General features: G+C 36.7%; 3 protein-coding genes across 4 annotated transcripts in view; all 3 read left to right on the forward strand.

The window, feature by feature from the left end:
- The window catches only part of LOC140154699 (low-density lipoprotein receptor-related protein 2-like), a 32,304-nt gene extending 23,404 nt beyond the window's left edge, over nucleotides 1-8,900 (forward strand). The window contains exons 15-19 of the mRNA XM_072177265.1: nucleotides 97-213; nucleotides 6,264-6,389; nucleotides 7,468-7,590; nucleotides 7,982-8,112; nucleotides 8,811-8,900. Of these exons, the coding sequence (XP_072033366.1) occupies nucleotides 97-213; nucleotides 6,264-6,389; nucleotides 7,468-7,590; nucleotides 7,982-8,112; nucleotides 8,811-8,900 (587 nt within the window). The remainder of the gene's footprint in view (nucleotides 1-96; nucleotides 214-6,263; nucleotides 6,390-7,467; nucleotides 7,591-7,981; nucleotides 8,113-8,810) is intronic.
- Nucleotides 7,995-23,698, forward strand: LOC140154700 (low-density lipoprotein receptor-related protein 2-like). The gene is made up of 14 exons (XM_072177267.1): nucleotides 7,995-8,112; nucleotides 8,985-9,202; nucleotides 10,198-10,323; nucleotides 10,748-10,962; nucleotides 12,515-12,696; nucleotides 13,078-13,312; nucleotides 13,818-13,995; nucleotides 14,946-15,068; nucleotides 15,600-15,805; nucleotides 16,692-16,960; nucleotides 17,547-17,721; nucleotides 19,294-19,396; nucleotides 23,311-23,592; nucleotides 23,643-23,698. Exons 2-14 carry the CDS (start codon nucleotides 9,172-9,174, stop codon nucleotides 23,696-23,698), a joined length of 2,181 nt encoding a protein of 726 aa, XP_072033368.1. The 5' UTR covers nucleotides 7,995-8,112; nucleotides 8,985-9,171.
- LOC140155805 (low-density lipoprotein receptor-related protein 2-like) overlaps nucleotides 23,683-24,177 on the forward strand; it is a 98,932-nt gene continuing 98,437 nt past the window's right edge. For both annotated transcript variants that reach the window (XM_072178778.1, XM_072178779.1), the window contains exon 1: nucleotides 23,683-23,911. In XM_072178778.1, coding sequence (XP_072034879.1) covers nucleotides 23,698-23,911 — 214 coding nt within the window. In that variant the 5' untranslated portion in view covers nucleotides 23,683-23,697. The remainder of the gene's footprint in view (nucleotides 23,912-24,177) is intronic.

Raw genomic sequence — 24,177 nt, forward strand, 5'->3', positions numbered from 1 at the left:
AGGAGGAATCAGTTGGACATCCGAAATGGATTGAAAGTCATGTACAATGTACATATTGAACCTACAACTAAAGTGATTTTTATTTTGTGTTAATAGCCACAAGGAATTGTACACGGAATGAATTTACATGCCGTAGTGGTCAATGTGTGAGAAGTGCGTATCAATGTGATGGTTATAATGACTGTGATGATGAATCAGATGAAGCTGACTGCCGTAAGTTAATTCACACTTACACGTTTTCACCAACAAACATGGACCCTATAGTTTGATCAGCTCGTAATCGGCGGGAATTATTAGGCTTTTACCACTACACCGAAAAGTAGACCCAAGTTAAGAGTGATATAGTCGACCTGTCTGGTTTATATTGTGTTTGTTAAAGAAATAAAACTTTTAAGTTAAAGTATTGGGCTTGCATTAATAATTTGTGATGGGGTGATGTCACAAGATACTGAATTCTAGAAAAATAAAATATATTGATATTAATCCGTGTTGTTATAAGTCCCACCGATTACGAGCTGATCAAAGTATATGTAGTTAACAGTGTGACCTGTATGCACTGACATTTCACTATTGAAAGTTTGGACATTTGTGGCAAGATATGTGATTACACCTGTGATGGAGGACCTATACCCCATATGCAGTGTATAATGTCTTCTCTGATATCCTTGTACGCCCACGGTTGCTGTGGGTCTGCACTTTATGAGTGAAATGTTATAGGTGGGTCCATGTTTTGGTGAAAACAAATGCCCCCACACCCCACACACACCCTCCTACATGTAAGCACCTGACAAAATCAATTGCAGACAAAACTAGAGCGGTTCTTGGCTTTCAGCGGTTCTCGGCATTCAGCGGTTCTCGGTAGTGTGGGTTAGTCCGTATGTGACGTTTCTGTTCAGAACCTTGTGTGACCCTACCCCCCCCCCCCAGAAAAAAATCATCCGCCACCACTGGTTATAACAAGGGCCTTGTAAATGCAACTGGTGAGACAGAGCCTCCCATGACGTTTGTGTTTTCAGTTCCCTAACAGGTACAAAGTTTACGCATTATCATTAGGCCTACCAAGTATTGTATGTCCTATAATCTCTTATGTATGACATGGATCTTTACCATGATTGTGCAAGCCAAAAAAATATCATTTCAATACCCCAAACATGCGTTAAAAAAAGACCATGTTTTACACATGCAACCTCAAGTTTAGACAAACAATTTAATTTGGCCTAAACCCTCATGCACGGGAAAAATCATGCCGCCACCATTGGTTATGACAAGGGCCTTTTAGGGTGCACACCAGTAAGTGTGATATCTTATAAAATAAAAAACACAGAAACATAAAAAAAATAACCCCCACTGACTTTCTGTACAGACAGGGGCCGGGAAAACAACTCGGTTCTTCAAAACTTCCCCTTTCTGCAAGCAGAAGGTCAGATGACGACATCCATTGTAAAAATTAATATATATGGATTTCAGGATTTTTTTTCCAGAAATATTGTAAAAAGTTCAACCTATAACCCATACAGCTAACGCCACCTCACAAACAGCTTGGTGTTTCTGAAATGTAACACATTTTGAAAGTCGTCATAAAAAGTCGGATCCTGCTAAATTTACACAGACAATCTAATTTACAGGCCTAAATGAGGATTAAATATGAATCAGGGCCTAATAGTTGCCTTTTAAGCCTTTTCTAATGTATTACATTAAGTCATATTGCACATTTCCTCGTTTCAAATACTGGTTTTTTCCCTTCCAGGGTGTAGCTAGACTTCTCCGTACTCCACTTGCCAATTGTGCTTCTGGCTATTGCATTTAAGCTTAAAACTCTGATTATTATTTGTGCACAATTGATAGATTTTCACATCTAATCTTTTCAGTCACCGTACTCCCTATGTTTGTTAGCTTCTCAAGTGGACTACTGACTTTGGATTCTGGATAACATTTTTAACACGGGATTCTATGGAGAGTTAGGCCAATTTCTGGCCTAACTAAAATTGGTCATGATGTAATGCATCTTTAAATGAATCTGGCTTGTGATTGGTCCCCAGATATCGTTATTGATTGAACAAATTCATCAGGATCGGTAGAGTAAACTAGTAAACCAGAGTTCGTAGTATCTGATCCAAGAAAATGCACTTACTGTGTACGTTTCAACAACCACTGTTGTCTTTGTCAACACTTGATGAGGAGTGACTGCAATGTACTGACAACCAACGCTAGAGGGATATGTAAAATCAGGCGGTTTTTGGCAATTTTAGCCATTAAGCCCCCCCCCGCATAAATCTGAAAGCCCCTCTGAGCCCCCCTCCTGGAGACGCCATTGCAAAATCAATGGAGAGAAACTATACTACCTTGTTTCTTAATAAAATGTAACGGGTACATCAGGCAACTATGAGAGCCAAAAAGGCCTCAAATTGAGCAAAGAAAGACATTAATTTTCACGTGCATTTCAACCGAGACGCTTCATTAGTGGTGTTCACCCTTAATGTCATATTATCATGACCGTTTTATTTTGTTTTATGTTAAGGGCTGGGGTATGAACGTTTGGACAGTATTTATTGTTGGACATTAGAGCACATCAGACATATCGAATTGCATTCTGAATACTAAGAATGTCCTGATATCAAATAATTTTGATTTTATGAAATTCGCAATGTAATACACATTTTATGACAAATCATTAAAATTGATATTTTTGATATATAACAGTCCTCGAAGTAAATTTTATAAATTTAATGATACATTCTTTAAGTATATGTAGCTGGGAGGAAAGGCCGACGATCAATTGAAAATTTTGACCTTTCGTATTGAAGATATGGATTTTTCCCCAAAACAAAAACAAAACAAAAATAGGTCTTTTTGGGAAATAAAATCCATATCTTCAATATGAAAGGTCAAAATTTTCAATTGATCGTCGGCTTTTCCTCCCAGCTACATACACTTTAAGAATATGTCATTAGATTTATAAAATTTACTTGAGGACTGTTATATATCAAAAATTTGAAAAATATCAAATTTTAATAATTTGTCATAAAATTTGCATTATATCGTGAATTTCAAAAATGAAAATTATTTGATATGAGAAAGACATTCTTCAGTATTCAGAATGCAATTCGATATGTCTGATGTGCTCTCATTTCCCACAAAAAATACTGTCGAAACGCTCAAAACGCTCATTCCAGATCCCTTAAGTATATGTCATATTACATGTTTCACATTTGTACGATTTTTTATTTATTTCGCCCTAAATTATTTCTTTACTTGTGTTTTTAGATTTTGAAGTTTATATCATGACAGCACACGCTATGTTTTTATACCAACCGCGTTTTCTTTTTGAAAACAGTTCTTGTTTCAAATCCTGGTCCGCAATGTCAACATTCAGTTCGTTCATAAAATATGGCTATTTATTTATGTCGCGTGTTAAGTAGTTCTTTATTTTTTGCTCGAAGTGTATAAATATCATCAGACACATGTCACATTTTTATGTATGATTGTTCATTATCTAATCTTAAAATATATAATTCTTTAAACTTATTTCTTTTTTTCTGTTTCAGTGAATATCATCCGAAAAGTAGGCCTCTGCACATTATGATTTTCCTTGTTTTATTTAAACTCTTTATTGAGGTACATGCTCCTCTTATCGTTATTGACAAGTCAGCACATGCTGTACGCTGTTTATTTATTTCGCCCTCATTTTCTTTACTTTTGTTTTTAGATCTTTAGTTCTTTATTTTTGTTTCTGTGAATATCATCCGAAAAGTAGGCCTTCTGCACATTATGATTTTTCCTTGCTTTATTTAACTCTTTACTGGGGTGCATGCTCTCTGCTGGTTTTTTCATGTTCCTCTTATCATTATTGACAAGATAGCACCTGCTGTACGCTGTTTATTTAGGGGCTGTGCAATAATTATCAGCCCCGGGGTAAAATTTCGAACGGCTCGCCAAAAATCGCTTGCCCCCCCCTCTTGGCCCGCCAAAAATCACCCCCCCTCTCGGCCCGCCAAAATTCTTTGCCCCCCTTGAACATGCCAAATTTTGGGATCCCAAATTCAAACTTTAAATGGTCTAGATGTGCGTTGCGAGCACAGCGAGCAGGAAAATTTGCATATTTAAGCGTTTCCGACCGTTTTCCTACGCCTTTTTAGAGCGTTTTATCAAAAAGGCGCCCTGTGAATGCGTGCCAAAAAATCGCTTGCCCCCCCTCTCGGCTTGCCAAAATTGCTTGCCCCCCTTTCGTCTCGCCAAAATTTCTTGCCCCCCCAATTTTACCCTCCGCCAGGGCTCATAATTATTGCACAGCCCTTATTTACGCCCTAAATTATTTCTTTACTTTTGTTTTTTCATTTTGCAGTTGATATCATGATATCACACGCTATGTTTTATACCAACCGCATTGTCTGTTTAAAGACAGTTCTTGTTTTAAATCCTGAATACAATGTCAACATTCAGTTCGTTCACCTCACAATGCGGTGCGATGTTATATAACTGTATATATTGCAGGGTTGCCAAACCCGCGCTGTAATAGGCCTAGGTCAATAGGATGAGTTTTGAAGATTTTCCTCGCGACAATTTCCTGTCCTATAGACACCAATTGATGGTTAAGAAAAATATTGCATGACTTCTCAACATTGGCTTACGCGACTTCTGGTAGTTTTTTATCTCATAGAAACCAACGGTTGATAAAAAAAATATTGGGCGACTTTTTTCAATGATTTGACCCGCGGTTTGTCCTCATTTGTTTGGCAACCGTGGTCTGTGTTAAGTGAATATATTTTTCGGTAAGAAAACAATTATCATAGACCATGTAGACAGAACGGACAATAGTCATAGGCGCCCTCCTCCATTTTGAGAAATATACTTTTACACACACACTACATTTATAATTAAAATGATCAGCCTTAAAGTTTTACCTTTTAGTGGGTTAAGCCAAACCTAAGTGGATGAAATATAAATCAACACTTCTGGCACTGATTGGTTTCCGTAGTTGTTATATGGAATACTGAGCTGTCTGTAGCTACAAAATTGTCTGCAAATCGGCTTTTGCCGGGCCTCTCTTTTCGGGCGTTTTCTCATTAAATTAGGGTCCGTTCAAATAAAAAATAAACTGGTGTCTAGATGTAATCACAGTTAACACACCAGGAAAATTATAGAATATACAACAACCTAGTTACACCGGTAGACCGCGAACAAACATGCACCTGGCCCGACCTGGCCGTATCACTTAGTGTTCTCCCTACGGATACCCTTAAGGGTCACACAAAAAATGCATGGAAGCAGTAGCACACAACTACAAAGAAGACAAAGCAACCAAAAAGATTAGCAGTATAGCACCACCTGCTTGTTTGACCCCTTTCAGGGGTGTTAGGCAGTAAAGAACCAGAACTAGAACCGGCAAAGATGGACATACCTTTGTATGTAACCACCATGAACATGAACAGTTGGACATAAAATTTTAGTTTTAATTATTAACCTTACTGTTGACTCTGCAATTACAGAATTTTTGCCATTGAATGCAGTGTGATTGAGTACACTTCCAACTGTGGATGACGTTTATAAAATGTCCACAGTTCGGGTGCATCCCTCTGTCATACACATAAAGATTTCTCATGTGTGTGCCCTTTGTTGACTATGTTTACAAACACCCACCCACACCCACACAACTCTATGTGTAACCACAGTCCACCAGCAAACAGGGATGTTAAAATTACTCTCCAGCCATGGACACACATATTTTGGGTGTTTTTCACCATACCAGTGAAGTGGTTAAATTTACTATTCAAAATAGTGAGATATTATTCACTTGTGAAGTCTGCACTTGAAGGAAGGAAAATAAAAAGCACAGTACAGAGTCAGACTCACCCAATACCAGCAACTGCAATCATTAGCTATAATACGTTGTTATATCTAGAAACACTGTCTAGGAAATGTGGACATCCACGGTTCGTTGGCATCCAGCCATCCACTATTGTGTGTCCTCATTTCCCAGTGTTGACAAACATGCACACCCCACACACACTCATACATGTGTTGTTGTTTTTTCTATCTTGTTTTTTTAATTTATTTTTGTATTGCATTTCCAAAAGGTAATTCATAATTTTGCATATCAAAAATAGTGAAAGTATTAAAAGATGTATCACAAAGGATGCATGACATGAGTATAAAGTATAGCCCTGTGATTTTTTTGTTCAAATTAAAATTAGCACAACAGGAATTTTTTGTTAATAACCCTTTTTGCAATTATAAATTGTGATGATTATCTTAATCATTTTCAGCTCCTCCTGGCCGCTGCAATGAGGGCACTTTCTTATGTCCAGCATCAGGAAATTGTTTACCAGAGAGTTGGATGTGTGATGGAGATGAGGATTGTATAGATGGCAGTGATGAACCATCAAGTTGTCGTAAGTCTGCACTCCTAACACCTCCTCTCCTCCCTCATAGTGTAGTTATCTCCACAGCAAATTTGCCACAACCTATATCTGTTACCATAAACCACTCTTTGCTTTGACCATATGTGACGTGTCATGTCAAAAGCAGACACTTTTGGGCAGGATCGTTAATGGAGATATAGCCAAAGTTCTGCCCGGGGTCATTTTTTTCACAATTTTGGTTTGTTGCTTGAATTTGTGATGTTATTAATGTTTAAAATATTGTCTGATAGTTTCAGACCGGAATGTAACTGGCATCTGGTATTTTTTGAGACATTTTTCAAGGTAATTCCTACTCTCAACATTGTCAATAATATTTTCATTGGCCGATATCTCAATTTCCAATTTTATAATACCATAACTTACGAACTCAATATCTTCGCTTAGGAATGTCCGATTTTATTGGGGAAAATGGCGTTGTGGAGCAAAATATCTCTATATTTAAGATATGTAAAAAACTTAAAATTGATAACCTGCCCAAAAGTGTCTGCTTTTGACATGACACTATGCAATCGAGTAGAGCATACCATATAACTTGGGTTGACTAATGTATTTTCATCCAGCTGAAAGTTATTTCCCATTGTTTACATATGACATCTATCACATACTTCCCCAAGAGCCAAACAAATTTCTTTTTTTTCGACATGCCATAATAGGACATAGTGGGGTTTATGGCTGCTTATATTATAGACCTATGACTATTTTTGAAAGAGTCTTATTCAGATTCAGATTAAATTTATTTCACTTAGTGGCCCGAAGGCCAAATTACATGAAATATTACAATAATTACAAATGAAGGCCAAATTACATGAAATATTACAATTAAAACGACCATCAAAAGACATCAAAACCATATAAAATTAGATTGAAAATTACATTAAGAAATAATTGCACTTACTGAAGCTTTAAAAAGAATGGCCATTGCCCTGTTTTATCTTTTACTTCAAATGGCAATGCCTTATGTCCTGCACATCTGTCCATGCTCTCATTGTACCCATGCTTTCCTGTGTGAATTATTATTGATGACTTACATTATACTTGCACCCTCTAGCTCCAATAACCTGTCCAGCATGGGCAACATTCCAGTGTGCTACTAGGAGCAGGTGTATCCCAGAAAGATGGCTCTGTGATTTAGATAATGATTGCGGAGACATGTCAGATGAACAAGGATGTCGTAAGTGTACATTGGTTATATCACTATGGAAACTTAGATGTTGCCAATCATAGAAAAAATCTCAAAACCACCAGAACAAAAGTTCAATTTGAATGATGAGGTGTGTATGTTACAAGTTTGCTAAGGCACAATTACCAGGATCCAAAATGCAGTGTATGGGTCAAGCTAGTAATGGAATGAATGGAGGCCATGAATGAGCAAAATATAGATGAAAACAAGTAAGATAAAAAAAAAGTGTGCTGAAATTATGTATATAAACAGGGACAATCTGTTCCAGCTGACCAAAGGATGGATCCAAAAGGATACAACAGTGTCACACTAGCCATGTTAGTTAGAAGGGATTAAAAGACAAATTCCAAATGTCAATTTCTTGTTGTGTTTTTACTTGCAGCAAATCAGCAGCTTATAGGTGCCCAGAGGACACCTGGCAATGTCCGCGGACTACTCAATGTATTCCTGATTCAGCAGTGTGTGATGGGCAAGAGAACTGCCCTAGTGGAGATGATGAAGGACCACTGTGCAGTAAGTCAGAGATGACTCACATCGCTATATGGCACAGCCAGAAATTCACAAAAGAAGGGAAAGGAAAGAAATATTTAAGAAGAAATATACAATTCCATGTAGGCCTTGCCCTGGGGTATACACATATGAGGCTTATGGGGATGTGCTGTTCAAAGGGTAGCTTTTTTACAAGAAATCCTTAGACATGGGTCTATGTTGTATTTTGAAGAAAAATTATGTAGACATGGATCTTTGACTGGCGAAAAGCGCAATAAATCAGTGCATTTTAACGTAAAATCCCACATATGTAGCATCTGTAAAAATATGGACCTGTAGAATTAAAAACAACTTCTAACGAATATAAAGATGAAAGGGTTAATCTTACATGTGAAAATAATTTTATGTCTGCAACATTTTAAAAGTATTGATAAAACTTTGAGTGGTATAATATTCATTTGGATCAAAGATGTCATGTCTATTTACCAAACGACAAATGTTTTTCTTGGTGTTGGACAGCACCCTAATTTAAATTTGAGGGTGCACCTCCAGGCATGAAAAAGTGTAGTGTTTCAGCAGATTTCAGCATTCTTGGCTGACCTTTGCCGTGTTTTTTAGCCTATTCCTGCATCAAATTCCACAGAAAACCGGGAAAAATGTAGTCTAGTTTTTGAGTGTTTTATGTTATGATCATTTTTCATGTCTGTACCTTCATTTTACAGAGAGTAAGATCTGTTCAAGAGTTCTGCTCTATTCATTCACTGAAAACATGCATCTCAACCAATTGTGGGAATAAGTTGGCAATGGGATAACTTCGTGCCTGTAGCCCACCTAACCCCCCCCCCATCTCAGTACTCAGTACAAGTGTTCTATCAATGACACCTTCTTGCTTTTAGATGATGACATGTGCACTATAGACAGTGGAGGATGTAGTCATACTTGTCTTCAAACACCACATGGTGCTCAATGTCAATGCCCTGATGGAATGGCACTCAATGGGACCAAGATATGTCTAGGTAAGGAGCATGTAGTCATACTTGTCTTCAAACACCACATGGTGCTCAATGTCAATGCCCTGATGGAATGGCACTCAATGGGACCAAGATATGTCTAGGTAAGGAGCATGTATAGTCATACTTGTCTTAAAACACCACGTGGTGCTCAATGTCAATGCCCTGATGGAATGGCACTCAATGGGACCAAGATATGCCTAGGTAAGGAGCATGTAGTCATACTTGTCTTCAAATGGTGCTCAGTAACGATGCTTTGATGGAATATGGCACCCATTGGGACTAAGAAATATGGAATATGACACTCAACAGGGCTCAGAAAGAAAATGCATCACTGTGGTATGAAGTGAGTTGATGTTTCTTGTGGGGGTGTGTTTGTGTGTGTATCTGTTTCGTATGTGCTGAATAAATGTGGATACATTCTCAACATGAAAGCAAAGGGAACATGTACAATATAGGAGTGTCATTTGATGTAGTGAGGTGATCCTGATGTGTCATGTTGCAAAGGATTCTGGGAAGGGTAAGATATCTTCTCTGCACGTGACCTAGCTCAATAGATGTCTGTGGAAGTGAAGATCAAGTCTACAGTGGTAGATGTCATACATGCACTATGGACAACAATTGCCTCATCCCAATGGCATAGTTCAATAATCTCAATAAAACAATCATAGTGCAAAAATTTGACCTCAAGTGGTGGAGTATGAGTTTTTGTACCCAAATTTTCAAAGGTCATTCAATGAATGTACAAATGTATAATGGGGTTATAGAACTGTGCCCTGATAGATGAACATGCTGGGGATCCTAGTGATGTCCTTGTTCAGTTGTGAAATGTCAATGTAGCAAGTAGTTTCAAGTGTGTTCTTGATTGTACAGTGTTGGATCAAGGAAGGCCTGCATGTAGATGCCCATGGTTTTGAAGTGAATATGTATATGGGAAGGGATGTTTGTATAGTGTGACAGTGCGTTGGTGTGTATGTGTGTTTCACTCTTCCTGATCAGAGGCATTGCATGAGCGGAAAGTGTTTGTTGGTTGCTAGTACTGACAGAAATAAACCAAATAAAAATAAAGTTTGATTTTGTATATTGTTATTTGTTTCAGACATTGACGAATGCAATCCAGCAGTGTATTGTTCACAATTGTGCATTAATAGAAGACAAAGTTATGAGTGTGGCTGTGTAGATGGATATACATTGGATGATAATGGGCAGACTTGCAATGCTGATGGTAAGATATTAATATGAATATGAATATGGCTGGGATCAAATGTAGATATCACAATAAGAACTTAATACTTTGATATTTGGCGAAAACTTAAGGAATATGAGACAATAAGGTATTTTTACGAAGTAGATTGATACATAGTTTTGACCCAAGTCAAGTGCAATTAAATTCTTCATTTATTCCATCTGAACAACTTTCATAGGTATTGTACACAGTGCTTACCAGTTAAGGACTGAGATAAAGATATCAATCAAGGTGAAAATATTGTCATAAGTCCACGTTTAATATCATAAATCAAATCCTTAAAGCTTATCCAAACCCATCTAGAAACCTATGGGGAATGAGTTTTCTTATAATGCATCTTGCCATAAATTTACATCTGTGATCTGTCTAAATATTTTCAACCATTCTTTTTCTATCACCCCAGGTGATGAAGCTCTTCTTCTCATCTCCAATCGCAATCGACTATACACCAAACCTGTCTCTCCAGACAGCGAAATTAGCACTCTGATCAGCAATAACCGAGGGCCTTCTAATATAGTCAGTATGGATATCAATGCAGAAGAGAATCTAGTTTATTGGGGTGATTCTTCTACAAACAGAATATGGAAGACTAATATTGATGGCAGTAACACAACAGTGGTAGGTGTACTATTAATAACAAATTCTACACAAATTGGAGTTAACCCAGAGATTAGTCTCAGGCATCTCATCATGGAAGACTAATATTGATGGCAGTAACACAACAGTGGTAGGTGTACAATAACAAATTCTACACAAATTGGAGTTAACCCAGAGATTAGTCTCAGGCATCTGATCATAGAAGACTAATATTGACAGTAACACAACAGCGGTAGGTGTACAATAACAAATTCTACACAAATTGGAATTAACCCAGAGATTAGTCTCAGGCATCTCATCATGGAAGACTAATATTGATGGCAGTAACACAACAGTGGTAGGTGTACAATAACAAATTCTACACAAATTGGAGTTAACCCAGAGATTAGTCTCAGGCATCTCATCATGGAAGACTAATATTGATGGCAGTAACACAACAGCGGTAGGTGTACAATAACAAATTCTACACAAATTGGAGTTAACCCAGAGATTAGTCTCAGGCATCTCATCATGGAAGACTAATATTGATGGCAGTAACACAACAGTGGTAGGTGTACAATAACAAATTCTACACAAATTGGAGTTAACCCAGAGATTAGTCTCAGGCATCTCACCATAGAAGACTAATATTGATGGCAGTAACACAACAGTGGTAGGTGTACAATAACAAATTCTACACAAATTGGAGTTAACCCAGAGATTAGTCTCAGGCATCTCATCATAGAAGACTAATATTGATGGCAGTAACACAACAGTGGTAGGTGTACTATAACAAATTCTACACAAATTGGAGTTAACCCAGTGATTAGTCTCAGGGATCTCATCATAGAAGACTAATATTGATGGCAGTAACACAACAGTGGTAGGTGTACTATTAATAACAAATTCTACACAAATTGGAGTTAACCCAGAGATTAGTCTTCTGAATATCATCATTCATTCTTAGGAGGAGCATAATGCAATTACGCTGGTAGCAAATTTGATCATACATGAAGTGTAAATATTTTAAAACCTTTTGAGCGTTGGGATGACCTAATACATGCTGTATCAAAATGTTTATGTTTTATAAAAAACCTGCTTCTTCTAAGTGCAACATTGTATCTTTACAACTTTTTTTAGCATGAAGGTTGATTGTATATTTGATATATATTTGGCAGTCATGTTCATAATCACTGGAAACTGATTAGTACCAATCATTTTGATACAGCATGAATGTATGTGAAAATTTCAGTTGTTAAAAGCTGCTTGGATTGAAATATGATGAAAATATTGTTGCTTTGTTAGCATGCAACCATGAAGTGATGATAACTATTTAAGATGATGGCTTATGATGATTATGTGGAAAATAGTGATGATCACAATAGAATGATGATGACGAGCAGAAGGATGACAACAACAATGATGATGATGATGATAATACAATGATGATAACAACGTTCATGATGAACATCATAATGATAATGATGAGAGAGGCAATATTGTTGATACGGGCTTAAGTTGATAGTAATGACGTAATAACAATGACAAAGTCAATAATGTACATAAATTTTGTTTTTATCTCTCCTGCCTGCAGATAATAGATAGTGGTCTTGACTATAGTGAGTTGGCATATGACTGGGTTGCACACAATCTTTACTGGTCAGATCCGTATATGAAAATAGTAGAAGTTGTCTCATTAGATACCCTTCATAGAGCCACCATTTTGTCTCATGATGTCGCTAATATCAAAGGAATTTCATTGGATCCAAGAGATGGGTAAGGTTTTATTGAAGACCGCATTGATCATTTCCAGCCTATTTGGTTTTTCACAAGCTTGACAAGACGAGAAGAAAATATAAGAAATATGGAATTTGAAAAAAATAAATAAAAAGTATGAACATTAGCATGCACATTATTTATGGGAAATGTTTTTGTCACTCAAGTAATACTTTATTAGATCCACAAAGGAGATTTGAATTGCCATTATTGTCCACACAATTTAGTATTTTATTCTGTGAATATTGTTGGGTCCTGTCAATATTATGAGCTCATTGTCAAGTAATTTAAAGTGGGTTTTATCACAGTCAAATGACGTGGCATCTCATATCTGCCAATGAGCATCAAGTTAGCTTGCATATTATTTTTTATCATCTGTAGGAAACGCTTCATCTTCTGGGCTAATCCTGACAATCGCCAAGTTCCTGTAATCGAGCGACTCAGTATGGATGGTACAGATCGTAGAGACATTATCTCGACAAAGATGCAACGACCATATGGCTTAACTCTAGATCTAGCCATGGAGAGGGTGTATTTTGGAGATGCTCGCATGGATTTTATTGAGTTTTGTGATTACGATGGTAATGGACGACAGCAGGTTCTTGTTAACACACAGGTTAGAGTTTACTTAGTAGATCTGTTTAGAATATAATAAATTAAGAAATTAAGTGTAACTAATTAAAATGACATAAAACGAACGAAGACAGGAAACAGTTGTACATTAGCAGCAATTTTTCGGCACTAAGCGTACCTTATTCAGGCTTTATTATAAAATGACAACATATTTCTTGCTCAGGAGAAAAGTTGTTATGAGATTAAGGCCCCATTAGACTTGTATGTTTATTATTAAGCAAAACATAAAAATGCAAATTCAAGTGGACTGACTGTTTATGCTAGCAAAAGGTGGAATATTAGTGACCAAGTTGAATTGAAATTCCACTAAATGATTCTCCTAACTACTAGACAATAGCAACTTCAATATTATGCAATAGCAACTTGCATAAACATAACCACAACAGAACAACTACATGTGACCTTTGTTTAATTTGATTGTTTTATTCTGTATTATGTTAAGCTTCATTGTTCATAACTTGCCATCCATTATCAATTTCATCAAACAGTTTCTGAGAGGTTTGCGAAACCTTGCGGTATGGGAGGACTACGTGTACTGGGTTGATACGGAGAATCAAGAACTCCTACGTGCCAATAAACTGACTGGAGAGAATCGCTCAGTGGTTGTACAAAACCTGAACAGACCATATGCTGTTACCGTGTTCCATGCAAACAGACAACCAGCAGGTATATAATTGGTGTTTGTTTGTTTGTTTTTTTGCCTGTTTTTCCTCCAATTCTTACTTGTCATACTTACAGCATCATGTTTTGATGCTTATAACTCAGCCCTGGCAAAAGAGATGAAAAGGACTCTGCCTTGGGCATAAATTAATCATGCCCTCATTCCAATTAATCAATGTCAGATAATGACCAATTGTCCCATTTTGAAGCAGCTGTGGCACTAGTTGAGAGGAATTTTGTGGGTGCAAAGCCCTTAGAAGTTCTTGTAGGGGCGCTGGGAGGCATTACTGACATTTTCAAGCTAAAATGGATAAATATGACATTAAATGGGACTAAAATGTTCAAATATGAGTTTAAAGGAGTATTTCTTGATCTTAGCATCCTCTTTTTATGACATTTTCAGTTACATATCCAAGCTTCTGGTATACCAGAACGAAATTCAGATTTCATGATATCTTTACTAAATGAATTAATCTGCAAGAAATTTTTTGTACATAAACATTATGTAGCCAGAGGTTTCCAGTGATATAAAAATCTCAACTTTATTTGAGAAAAGTGGGGGGATGATGCTGTGGGTCACAAAATGCCCTTTTAAATTTGCAGGAAGATAAGCATCATTTGCAGTACGTAATATGGGATGGTGGTCACATGTACCCCCCTGTTGATTATTGGGGATTTGCCAAAAAGCAAAGAAAAATCTTATAATGGGTCTGTAAAAAACCAAAGAAACAGGTACCTGAATTCTTTTTAACAGAAAGGAAAAGAGGTCCTAGGAAACCCGTAAAGTTTCTTTGCTTCTTATATGCCCGAGCAGACAAGTCACTTCTGCATTGTGATGTTTACTGCAGAGCTGCCAGATGAAAGAGGCATTCCAAGTATCAAAGTGTAGGGCACTGAAACTGTGCATTGACTTATTACAGTTTGTTTTACTGTGTTTTTTATTCCTTACCTTGTAGCTAGCAATCCATGTGCAGCTAATCCATGTCATCATCTCTGCCTGCTCTCAACCAATTCTGTGGGTTACAAGTGTGCGTGTGGGGCAGGCTATAAGCTTGACAATGATGGTGTATCCTGTGAAGGTAATCTGGATTTCTTCTGTATCTGTTTGAAAATAAAAAGAACAAAAGCTTAGTTTGAAATAAGGAAGAACATGATGAGTGTGTTTTGTACATATTAATTATTATTACTGTGTATTTGTTCTTGGTTTCATATATTCACTCCCATGTGTCACAGGCTTATGGAAACCACTAATGAACTGACAGAACTCAAATTGTTTATTTTAACTTACAAAATCTTAAGTCATACATACATGATGACAGGTCATTATTGTGCATGATCATAGCACAGCTGACTGGGCAAATCTTTTCTGCATGAAAGTGGGCCTAACTTTTCCATATGACTATCATACGGGCATGGAACTTGGTGGGTACAGTCAACATAATAGAGCCAAATTTTGGAAGGTCATTTCGGGGTCACCATGGGTTGTTGCAAGTTCATTTACTTCTACCAAAAGTAATCACAAAAGCAGATGGTCGTGAAAGAAGCGGAGACTCATGGTTCGAGAGCCGGCTTGTTTAATACTTTGTGTGCTCTTTATCCCATCCTTTCAGCCTCAGGCCCATTTTTGATCTACACAACTAGGGTGCCTTGGCCATCAATCTTTGGACGCAAATTGGATCCAAATGACACGTCACGCAACGATATGATCCAAATGACAGGTTCTCGAGATCTTTATGATATTGACTTTGATATGAGGGATAGGTATATCTATTGGACAGAAGCAAGGGATCATGAACATGATAGTGACAGAGCATTGGTAAGTTTTATACTTTCATACATTAAAAAAATACGGGTGATCATGCATTAAAGGGACTTCATTTTAGGCAAATTGATGTTACAGCTAAACTCCGCACTTTTATTTAGTGTTTGGGTGTTAAAGCCATTATGTATGACACATGTCCCAACTTAGCAAAAGGAGATATGTATTGGTCATGAACCATAATTGTGCAATTGAGCATTTAATGATCATAGATTAATTTAATTTTTTTATATATATTTCTGTCCAAGAGCCCATTTGTCATCCATAAAATGATGTTTTGTCTTGTGTGCATTACATAGCTCACATTGCCAAGACACAGACTCATGATCCTATGGCAGAGTTCCTGTTACTGCTTGGCCACTGCAGTACATGCCCTCTCATAAACCTAAAGGCCCATTCAGTGATTTGCTCATCTGGACGATCATAAAAATCATCAAAGTTTAGATTTTGGTACCTTTGTCATTGTCATAGATGTGCTAACATAGCCTGCTAATGGTCCAGCCAAAAGCCATGTATTAAAGACAAAATAAGACATTTACATATGAATCTGTAATTTATATATTGACAGTATATAAATTGCTACATGTATTTGAATGGGGATTCAACTTTGACGATACTGCTGTTTTCTTTGTTTTTTGCCAAATATGTCATTTCAAAATTACCAAATGACAATTTGAATGACTTATCCTTCACTTTTAAGAAATTTATAAACAATTTAATTTTTTTTTTACCCTTAAGTTGGGATCACTGAATGGGTCTTTAATAAACTTATATTGTGAAGAGAAAAAAAAGTTTCTGGTATTAAATATTTTAGTAATGTAAATCCTCTAGTTGCTCATAAAATGATATTGACAATTGAAAATGTTTTCTTAAATATAACCAGAACAATATTCAAAGAATTACCCTGGATGGAGAGAACAGAACTGCTATAGTGCCATCAGCCTTTTCTGGTTCTCCGCTCACACTCGCTATAGATTGGCTATCACGTAACATATATTGGACTAACCCAGCTAGTGAAACTATAGAAGTGATGCAGATGGATGGGGATGATTTTTATAGAGCTGTAATACTCAGTAATGAAGGTAACCAAACGCAAGGAGGATCGCAATTAATGGGAGATCCAGTAGCGCTATGTGTAGATCCTGCAAATGGGTAAGATATTAGACCAAATTAATCTATTATTCACTTTCTTGTTCACCTATAATATGATGTAAACTCAATTGATTTTTGACATAGGATGCCCAAGACATGAATATATTCTATTCATGTTGCAGGCAACATCACATTATTAAGAAATTCAATATTGAACTTAAAATGTCCAGCTCGATCATGTCATTTATGATTTCTTGGTTTTTCAGGCTTCTCCTCTACTTTTCTTTTCCTTCAATAATTATTAACATTTTGCCAACCGGGGATGTCCCTGGTTGTAGAGACTATACCACCTGCATCCCCTATGGCTAAAAAGCTTAAAAATGCAATAAAAAAAACGGGGACACTACACAGGTGTGGGGTCATGACCCCAAATGGTCAATTATTCCATCAAAAAATGTTTTTGAAATCGGCCATTTTGTCCCCGGTGTGTCGATTAAAAACACACAATGTACGTGAGTGTCCCCGCTTTATACACAAGTCGGGAAGGGGTGTGAGTGAGTGAGTGAGCGAGCGAGCGAGTGAGCAAGTGATACTTAATTAGTTCTTGCTGATAATCCCATCTATTTGTATTACTCTCATTTTCAAGCATGCTGTACTGGGCTGACAATGGTGACAGTGGTGTTGAGCCTCACATAGCTAAAGCCAAGATGGATGGTAGTAACCCATCAGTCATCAGAAGACAAGAAATAGATCATGTGGATTATTTAATTATTGATATTCCTGAGCAGAAACTTTACTGGAATGATGCGACATATCAAAGGGTAAGTATCAGCCTAGTTCAAATGGTTTGTAATTCAGCTTATTTTCAATCCACAAAGCTTGTCATTATGTGTTTTATATTTTGGCTTCTAACCCTAACCCCAAAAATCTTACAAAATCTTACGATGAAAAAATCTGCGCATGCATGAATCCCAGGGTCTGCGATGACGCAATCACCCCAAGTGTTATATGCGGACGGAATTGCTGGCTGGTCAGCAATAACCCGTGTAGCTACCGGTCCGTGATCGTGTGCTTGGCATGCGAGGGGTCAAAGGTTGAATCCGGGGTGCCAAGTCAAAATTCTTCTTCTCCTTGACTTTTTCGGATCTTCTTTGACTTCCGATCCCAAAAACAGGGTCCAGTGTTAGGGTTAACTAAGATGAATTTTTCCAGATTAGAGCCTACCCTAACCCTAACCCCAAAAATCTTACAAAATCTTACAATGAAAAAATCTGCGTATGCATGAATCCCTGGGTCTGCGTTGACGCAATCACCGCAAGTGTTATATGCGGACGGAATTGCTGGCCGGGCAGCAATAACCCGTGTAGCTACCGGTCCGTGATCGTGTGCTTGGCATGCGAGGGGTCAAAGGTTCGAATCCTGGGGGTGCCAAGTCAAAAATTCTTCTTCTCCTTGACTTTTTCGGATCTTCTTTGACTTCCGATCCAAAAAAGCAGGGTCCAGTGTCAGGGTTAATACAATTTGGGTACATCTCTAGGGCCTAACAATCATACTTTGAACTTACAGGGCCAGATTCATCAGTACCAAATCACCTCTGACTTCTGTGATGTTGCAAAGTCGGAGCTAACAACGCGTACGGAACAAAATTTATAAATTTCTACTCTGCAACAGCTGATCACCTCAGCATTCAATTGGAGACAATTTCAACGCAGTAATATACGTTTACGGGAAAAGATAAACTGTTTTGTGTCTGGAGAGACAAATCTTGCCATGACATATGGAAGCCTGTTTAACTGAATATGTTAACAGATAGTGTTTTTTCTTGGGAGCTTGCGCTCCCTCAGAAAATTACCTTGACCCAAAACAAACCCTTCTGATTTCCCACAATGACCCCAAAACAGTACGCAGTTATTATTGTCTAAATATTTGTCACAACTGTCAGGAAGTTAATGAGGTATTAAACAAATACACTCTATTAGCCGTTTAACTGTGGAACTCTATGATGAAAATTCCTCTGTGTTCCTACAAATACAGCAAATTTGGCTGATCCAATATTATTTTATAGTTTTTGGACATGTGTAAGCATTTCAAATATGCCAACAAAATTTGAAACTTGCCTACCAAATTGGTATAAAAGATTGCACATTATTATGGCTTTAACAATACAGTTACACAAAATAATTTACAATTAGGCCGATCTAATTTGTCTGTTTTTGCACAGCTTTTGCAAAAAAGCTAATGCTGTACAATTTCAACTTGAAGCTGTGAGAGTTCTTTGAGAAAAGGTAACCTTTTTTGTTTTATTGTAATAATTTTTCATGAAGCTTTTGTAAATGTTGTCCCATGCTGGACAACAAGAATGAAAATAAATATGATTTTGGATTTATTTGTAGATTCAAGTGATGAGAGTGGATGGTACTGGGTATGCTATACTGCTAGATCATATCCAACATGGCCGTGGCTTGGCCATCTTCCAGAACTTCCTGTATTACTCTGGTAAATAATAACTATAATTTGATATAAATATGGGGTCATGGGTTGATCAAGCTGGCAAACAGCTAGGAAACTTGAAAATGAACATGGCAACCTTTCTGATCTAAGGCTTACTTTAGGGGGATTTGCCATTTGGTCTAATACCATTTGGTCTAATATCCATTTCATCTACATCCATTTCGTCTAAACCCATTAGGTCTATATCCACTACGTCCAATAATCATTTGGTCCTATAACCATTTGGTCCGATAACCATTTGGTCCGATAACCATTTGGTCCGATAACCATTTAGTCTAATAACCATTAAGTCTAAAACCATTTAGTCTAACAACCATTTAGTCCAATGCCCATTTGGTCTATAACCAATAGGTCTAATAACCATTTGGTCTAATACCCATTTGGTCTACAAACCATTTTAGTCTTACAAGCATTTAGTTTATTTATAAATAGACAAAATTGTATTAGACTAAATGGTTATTAGACCATACGAGTATTAGACCTAACAGTTATTAGATCAAACGGTTATTAGACCAAATGGTTATTGAAGAAATATTAGACCAAATGGTTATTAGACTATATGGTTAGTAGACATACCGGTTATTAGACCAAACAATGTTAGACTAAATAGACATTAGACTATAATATTATGATTATTAGATTAAGTGGCAATTAGCCTTTCTAGTAATACACCAATTGAATAAAGACTAAACGGGAATTAGACCAAATGGCAATAGACCAACTTTAGGAATGAAGTTCAGGGTGCATAGTAAAATATTAGTGACTCTCATGTGGGTCAAATGACATGCATATGTAATTGTGTTTGACACTTTTGTATATTCTCTAGCTGTCAATAACAACAAAAAGCTGGGATCCATATTGATTTGAAAATGCTACATTTAATACAGCATTTCCATTTGAGTTAAAGTCTTAAGAAAATGGTTTATCTAATTCTTGACATGTTTGAATGTTACCCTTATTATAAAGAGTGACAGTTAGCAAATATTGCTGATATAGGACATCCATAGTCATTTTTTGACAACATAAGTGTGGGTCTAAAAAACTTGACTAATAATGTTATACAGCATGAATGTTCTTGAAAGTTTTTTACTAACATAACAGCATGGTTTTTGTCATCAACCCCGTGACCCTCAATGTTGCCTCATTGATTGCAGTTGGACTCATATCCTGACAAGATAACAAAATAGGTGCAAATATTGAACAGTATTCATGAATTGTTGAGACATGTAAAGTGTGTATTTATTTTGATATAATGTATGATATGAGGTTGTTTTTACCAAAGACTTAACCCTTCCTGCATGGTAACAACCCTTTGGAATGCATGATTTTCACAATTATAACAGCAATGAATAAAGTGGAGAATGCAGATTGACTGGCCTAAGCATCAGCTTGCTTATGGAAGGCAAGAGTCTACCGAGCTTATTTCAGCATTAATGCCTGACAAATTGTATTTGTAGTGCATGCTTGTTTGCATCCTTGACCCCTTCTGTAATTTGGCGTTTGTTTGAAATGTACTGGAGGTACGATACACTTGTGAGGTTCAGTTTTGTTTCCCATTTTGACAATCCAATATGGTAGAGTTTCTAAGGCATTACTCAAATCAGAATGGTTATATAGGCACCACCATCTATTTAATTGTCATTGATATAACCAATGCATGATATTTGCATGCTGGTTATACCTTTACTTTTGATCAGTATCAAGTACCTGTAAGTTCTTTAACCTTGTTTGTCCGTTCAAAAATATAGCAAATTGATTGCATATATATTCACATGCATAGTGCCTGTCAAAATACATTGAGTTAGGCCTCTAATGTAATGCTATTCCATATCTAATTGTAATGTTTACTTATGAAACAGATTGATCAGGATCATTCATAGTTCATTAAAAGTGTAAAATGGATCAGGATTCCTGAAAGGAATTGAAATATTTCGAGTCTGAGTGAGTGAAATATTTCTGAGTGAGTATCTGTTTTTTTATGTGAAAAGGAACATTAATACTTCATTGCAATGTTTACTGTCTATTTACGTCTGATCAAATCATAGCTAGCTAACGAACCCATGTATCTATTTATTCCATCAAAATGTACCATCACATAGACCTGCATGATCCCAACCCCAACCAGTGACCAGGTCATTGATGTCAACATACAGAGGGTAAGTTAATAACAGCTCATTTGCATGAAAGCATGAATTAATACACGATTTGGTTTTGTATTTCATAATTGTATCAACCATTATGATTGTATTATGAATTATCACTTTTAAAAATGAATACGGCCTTGTGTTCGTTGTATGTGTTTTTGTGAAAAAAATGGCTCTGAAAATGAAGAGTTTGTTTCCAAACCATGTTAAGTCCACAACCACATGTTTCTCATTTACTTGTGTGATACAATCACAATTACTTTGACACGATTGACATTAGCAACAATGAATTGTACCATCAACAAGCCATTATTTACCACAACAATGCTGCTTAACAATATGCAGACTATTGTTCTCATTTGGGAACCAGAGGCCTCACACAGTATTGTGACTGTGCATCCATTCACTTTTTGCTTTGTAATGGTGCATCCAACTGAAATTACTATACCTATAGCATCACAACCCATTGCAATATCGCACAGGTAAATCAGAAACATGTGTTTGTGGACTTAACGTGGTCAAAGCTCTTCAAATGTTGCTTTTTTTAATTAAAGCAGGTTTTGTATTGCATGAAGCTTTATACAAGTGTATAATGGAGGAAGAGGTATAAACTTGTTCAATGTAACCTTGTTCAATACCTTATTCAACTCATAGTTGCCTTTTGTTTGTGATCATTATGTTTATGGATTAAGCCTGTAAATGGTCATGATGTTTACAATGATTAGATCCCTAGTGCATGATTGTCTAACTTTTAGCTTGATGTTTGCATGCTTATAATTGTCATGTCCTACATAATAATCTTCAGGGCTTTGGAAGTCAACATTGATGCATTTTTCCTTTTCAGTTTGTTTGTTTGTTTCTCCATTTTTAGCAATTTTAATTTGTCCAGTTTGAGTTCAATCTGATAGCATTCATTGTTTGAATGTTGCAGTAAGAAAACTACACTGTAGGTAGTATGGCAAATTATGTTTTCAAATACATGTCTATAAGTAATTAAATTATATTTGTGCCAAATCCAGCAAAGAGAGGTACAAAATGTGTCAATACCTTAATCAAATGTATTAGTAGAAACAGGTCTTTGTGCTCCACATATCCAACTTGATAAGACACATTGCATCATACATGAGAAGACCTTCTATGATTAATATGCCCAGTATTAGCAGGTTAGATATGAGTCCTTGTTGACTGAAGTTGGATTTAGTAAGTATATCTTGTAAATAAGTAGGTTCAGAACCAGTATCACAATTATGCACATGCACTGAAATCTTAAATTCAATTCTCAGGTGGACTGGCAAACAATGCAACTATGAGAGGGGTCATGCTAGTACATTTGCTGACCTGGTATCAGACTCGCCAATGTTGGACATTGGACAAGAATAAACCATCAAGCAAAAAATGGCCATAGTCCAGTCGAGAAAGAATCAAAGATCTCACTGCATGTGTGCAAGTAGAACGATCAATGCATCGTTTTCAAATTTCGCAGATGAAAGTTAATAGTGCAACACAAAGAGTTAACATGGTTGTCATTGCAAGGCTATTATCAACTGATATGACAAGCCCGGGATGCCAAGATGTTTAATAGAAACATATGAGCAAGTCATAGATCCTGACACAGCATTTGCATGCTGAGATTCAGTCAGGGAAAGCTTGATTTAGGTAACAAAATTCAACCTTCTGCCCTTGATGTTGTACCAATAAAATTATATCATATAACTAAAGTTTATGATTATCAATATTTCCCTTATTTTGTTGCAGAAAGTGGCCGACAAAGAATTGTGCGAGTAGAAAAGAGTGATGGTTCAAATCCTGTCGTAATGTGGGATTTTGTGGCCCAGGATAACTATTACTACTATGCTCAGTTTAGAAGTGGTATGGCTACTGGACTACGGGTTTATAATAGAGATGGACCTACCTCAAATGCATGTTCTAATAACAATGGTGGTTGTCAACATCTTTGCTTGCCCAATGGTGTCAACTCAAAAACATGTAAATGTACTACCGGGTTTCAACTCAATGATGATGGAATAACATGCTCCAGTAAGTTATGTTGGCTTGTTTATTTGTTATTGTTTTTTTTATGCAGAAAGTGGTCGACAAAGAATTGTGCGAGTTGAAAAGAGCGATGGTTCAAATCCTGTATTAATGTGGGATTTTGTGTCCCAAGATAACTATGCTCAATTTAGAAGTGGTATGGCTACTGGACTACGGGTTTATAATAGAGATGGACCTACCTCAAATGCATGTTCCACCAACAATGGTGGTTGTCAACATCTTTGCTTGCCCAATGGTGTCAACTCAAAAACATGTAAATGTACTACCGGGTTTCAACTCAATGATGATGGAATAACATGCTCCAGTAAGTTATGTTGGCTTGTTTATTTGTTTGGTTTTTTGCTAATGAAAATGCGTACTACGCGGAGTGCGTGCCTGTGCAATTGTACAACATTTATGCACGGCTAGTAATTTACTAACGTTTGCTCTGATTGCTTCTCACTATCTAGGAGTGTATGAATTTTCCTTGGTGTTCAATCACTAAAAAGATCAGATGTGAAAATCTATCAATTGTGCACAAATTAATTAAATCTGAGTTTTAAGAGTATGCACAATGGGCAAGTGGACTAA

This window comes from Amphiura filiformis, chromosome 6 (assembly GCF_039555335.1).
Source record: "Amphiura filiformis chromosome 6, Afil_fr2py, whole genome shotgun sequence".
Classification (NCBI taxonomy): domain Eukaryota; kingdom Metazoa; phylum Echinodermata; class Ophiuroidea; order Amphilepidida; family Amphiuridae; genus Amphiura; species Amphiura filiformis.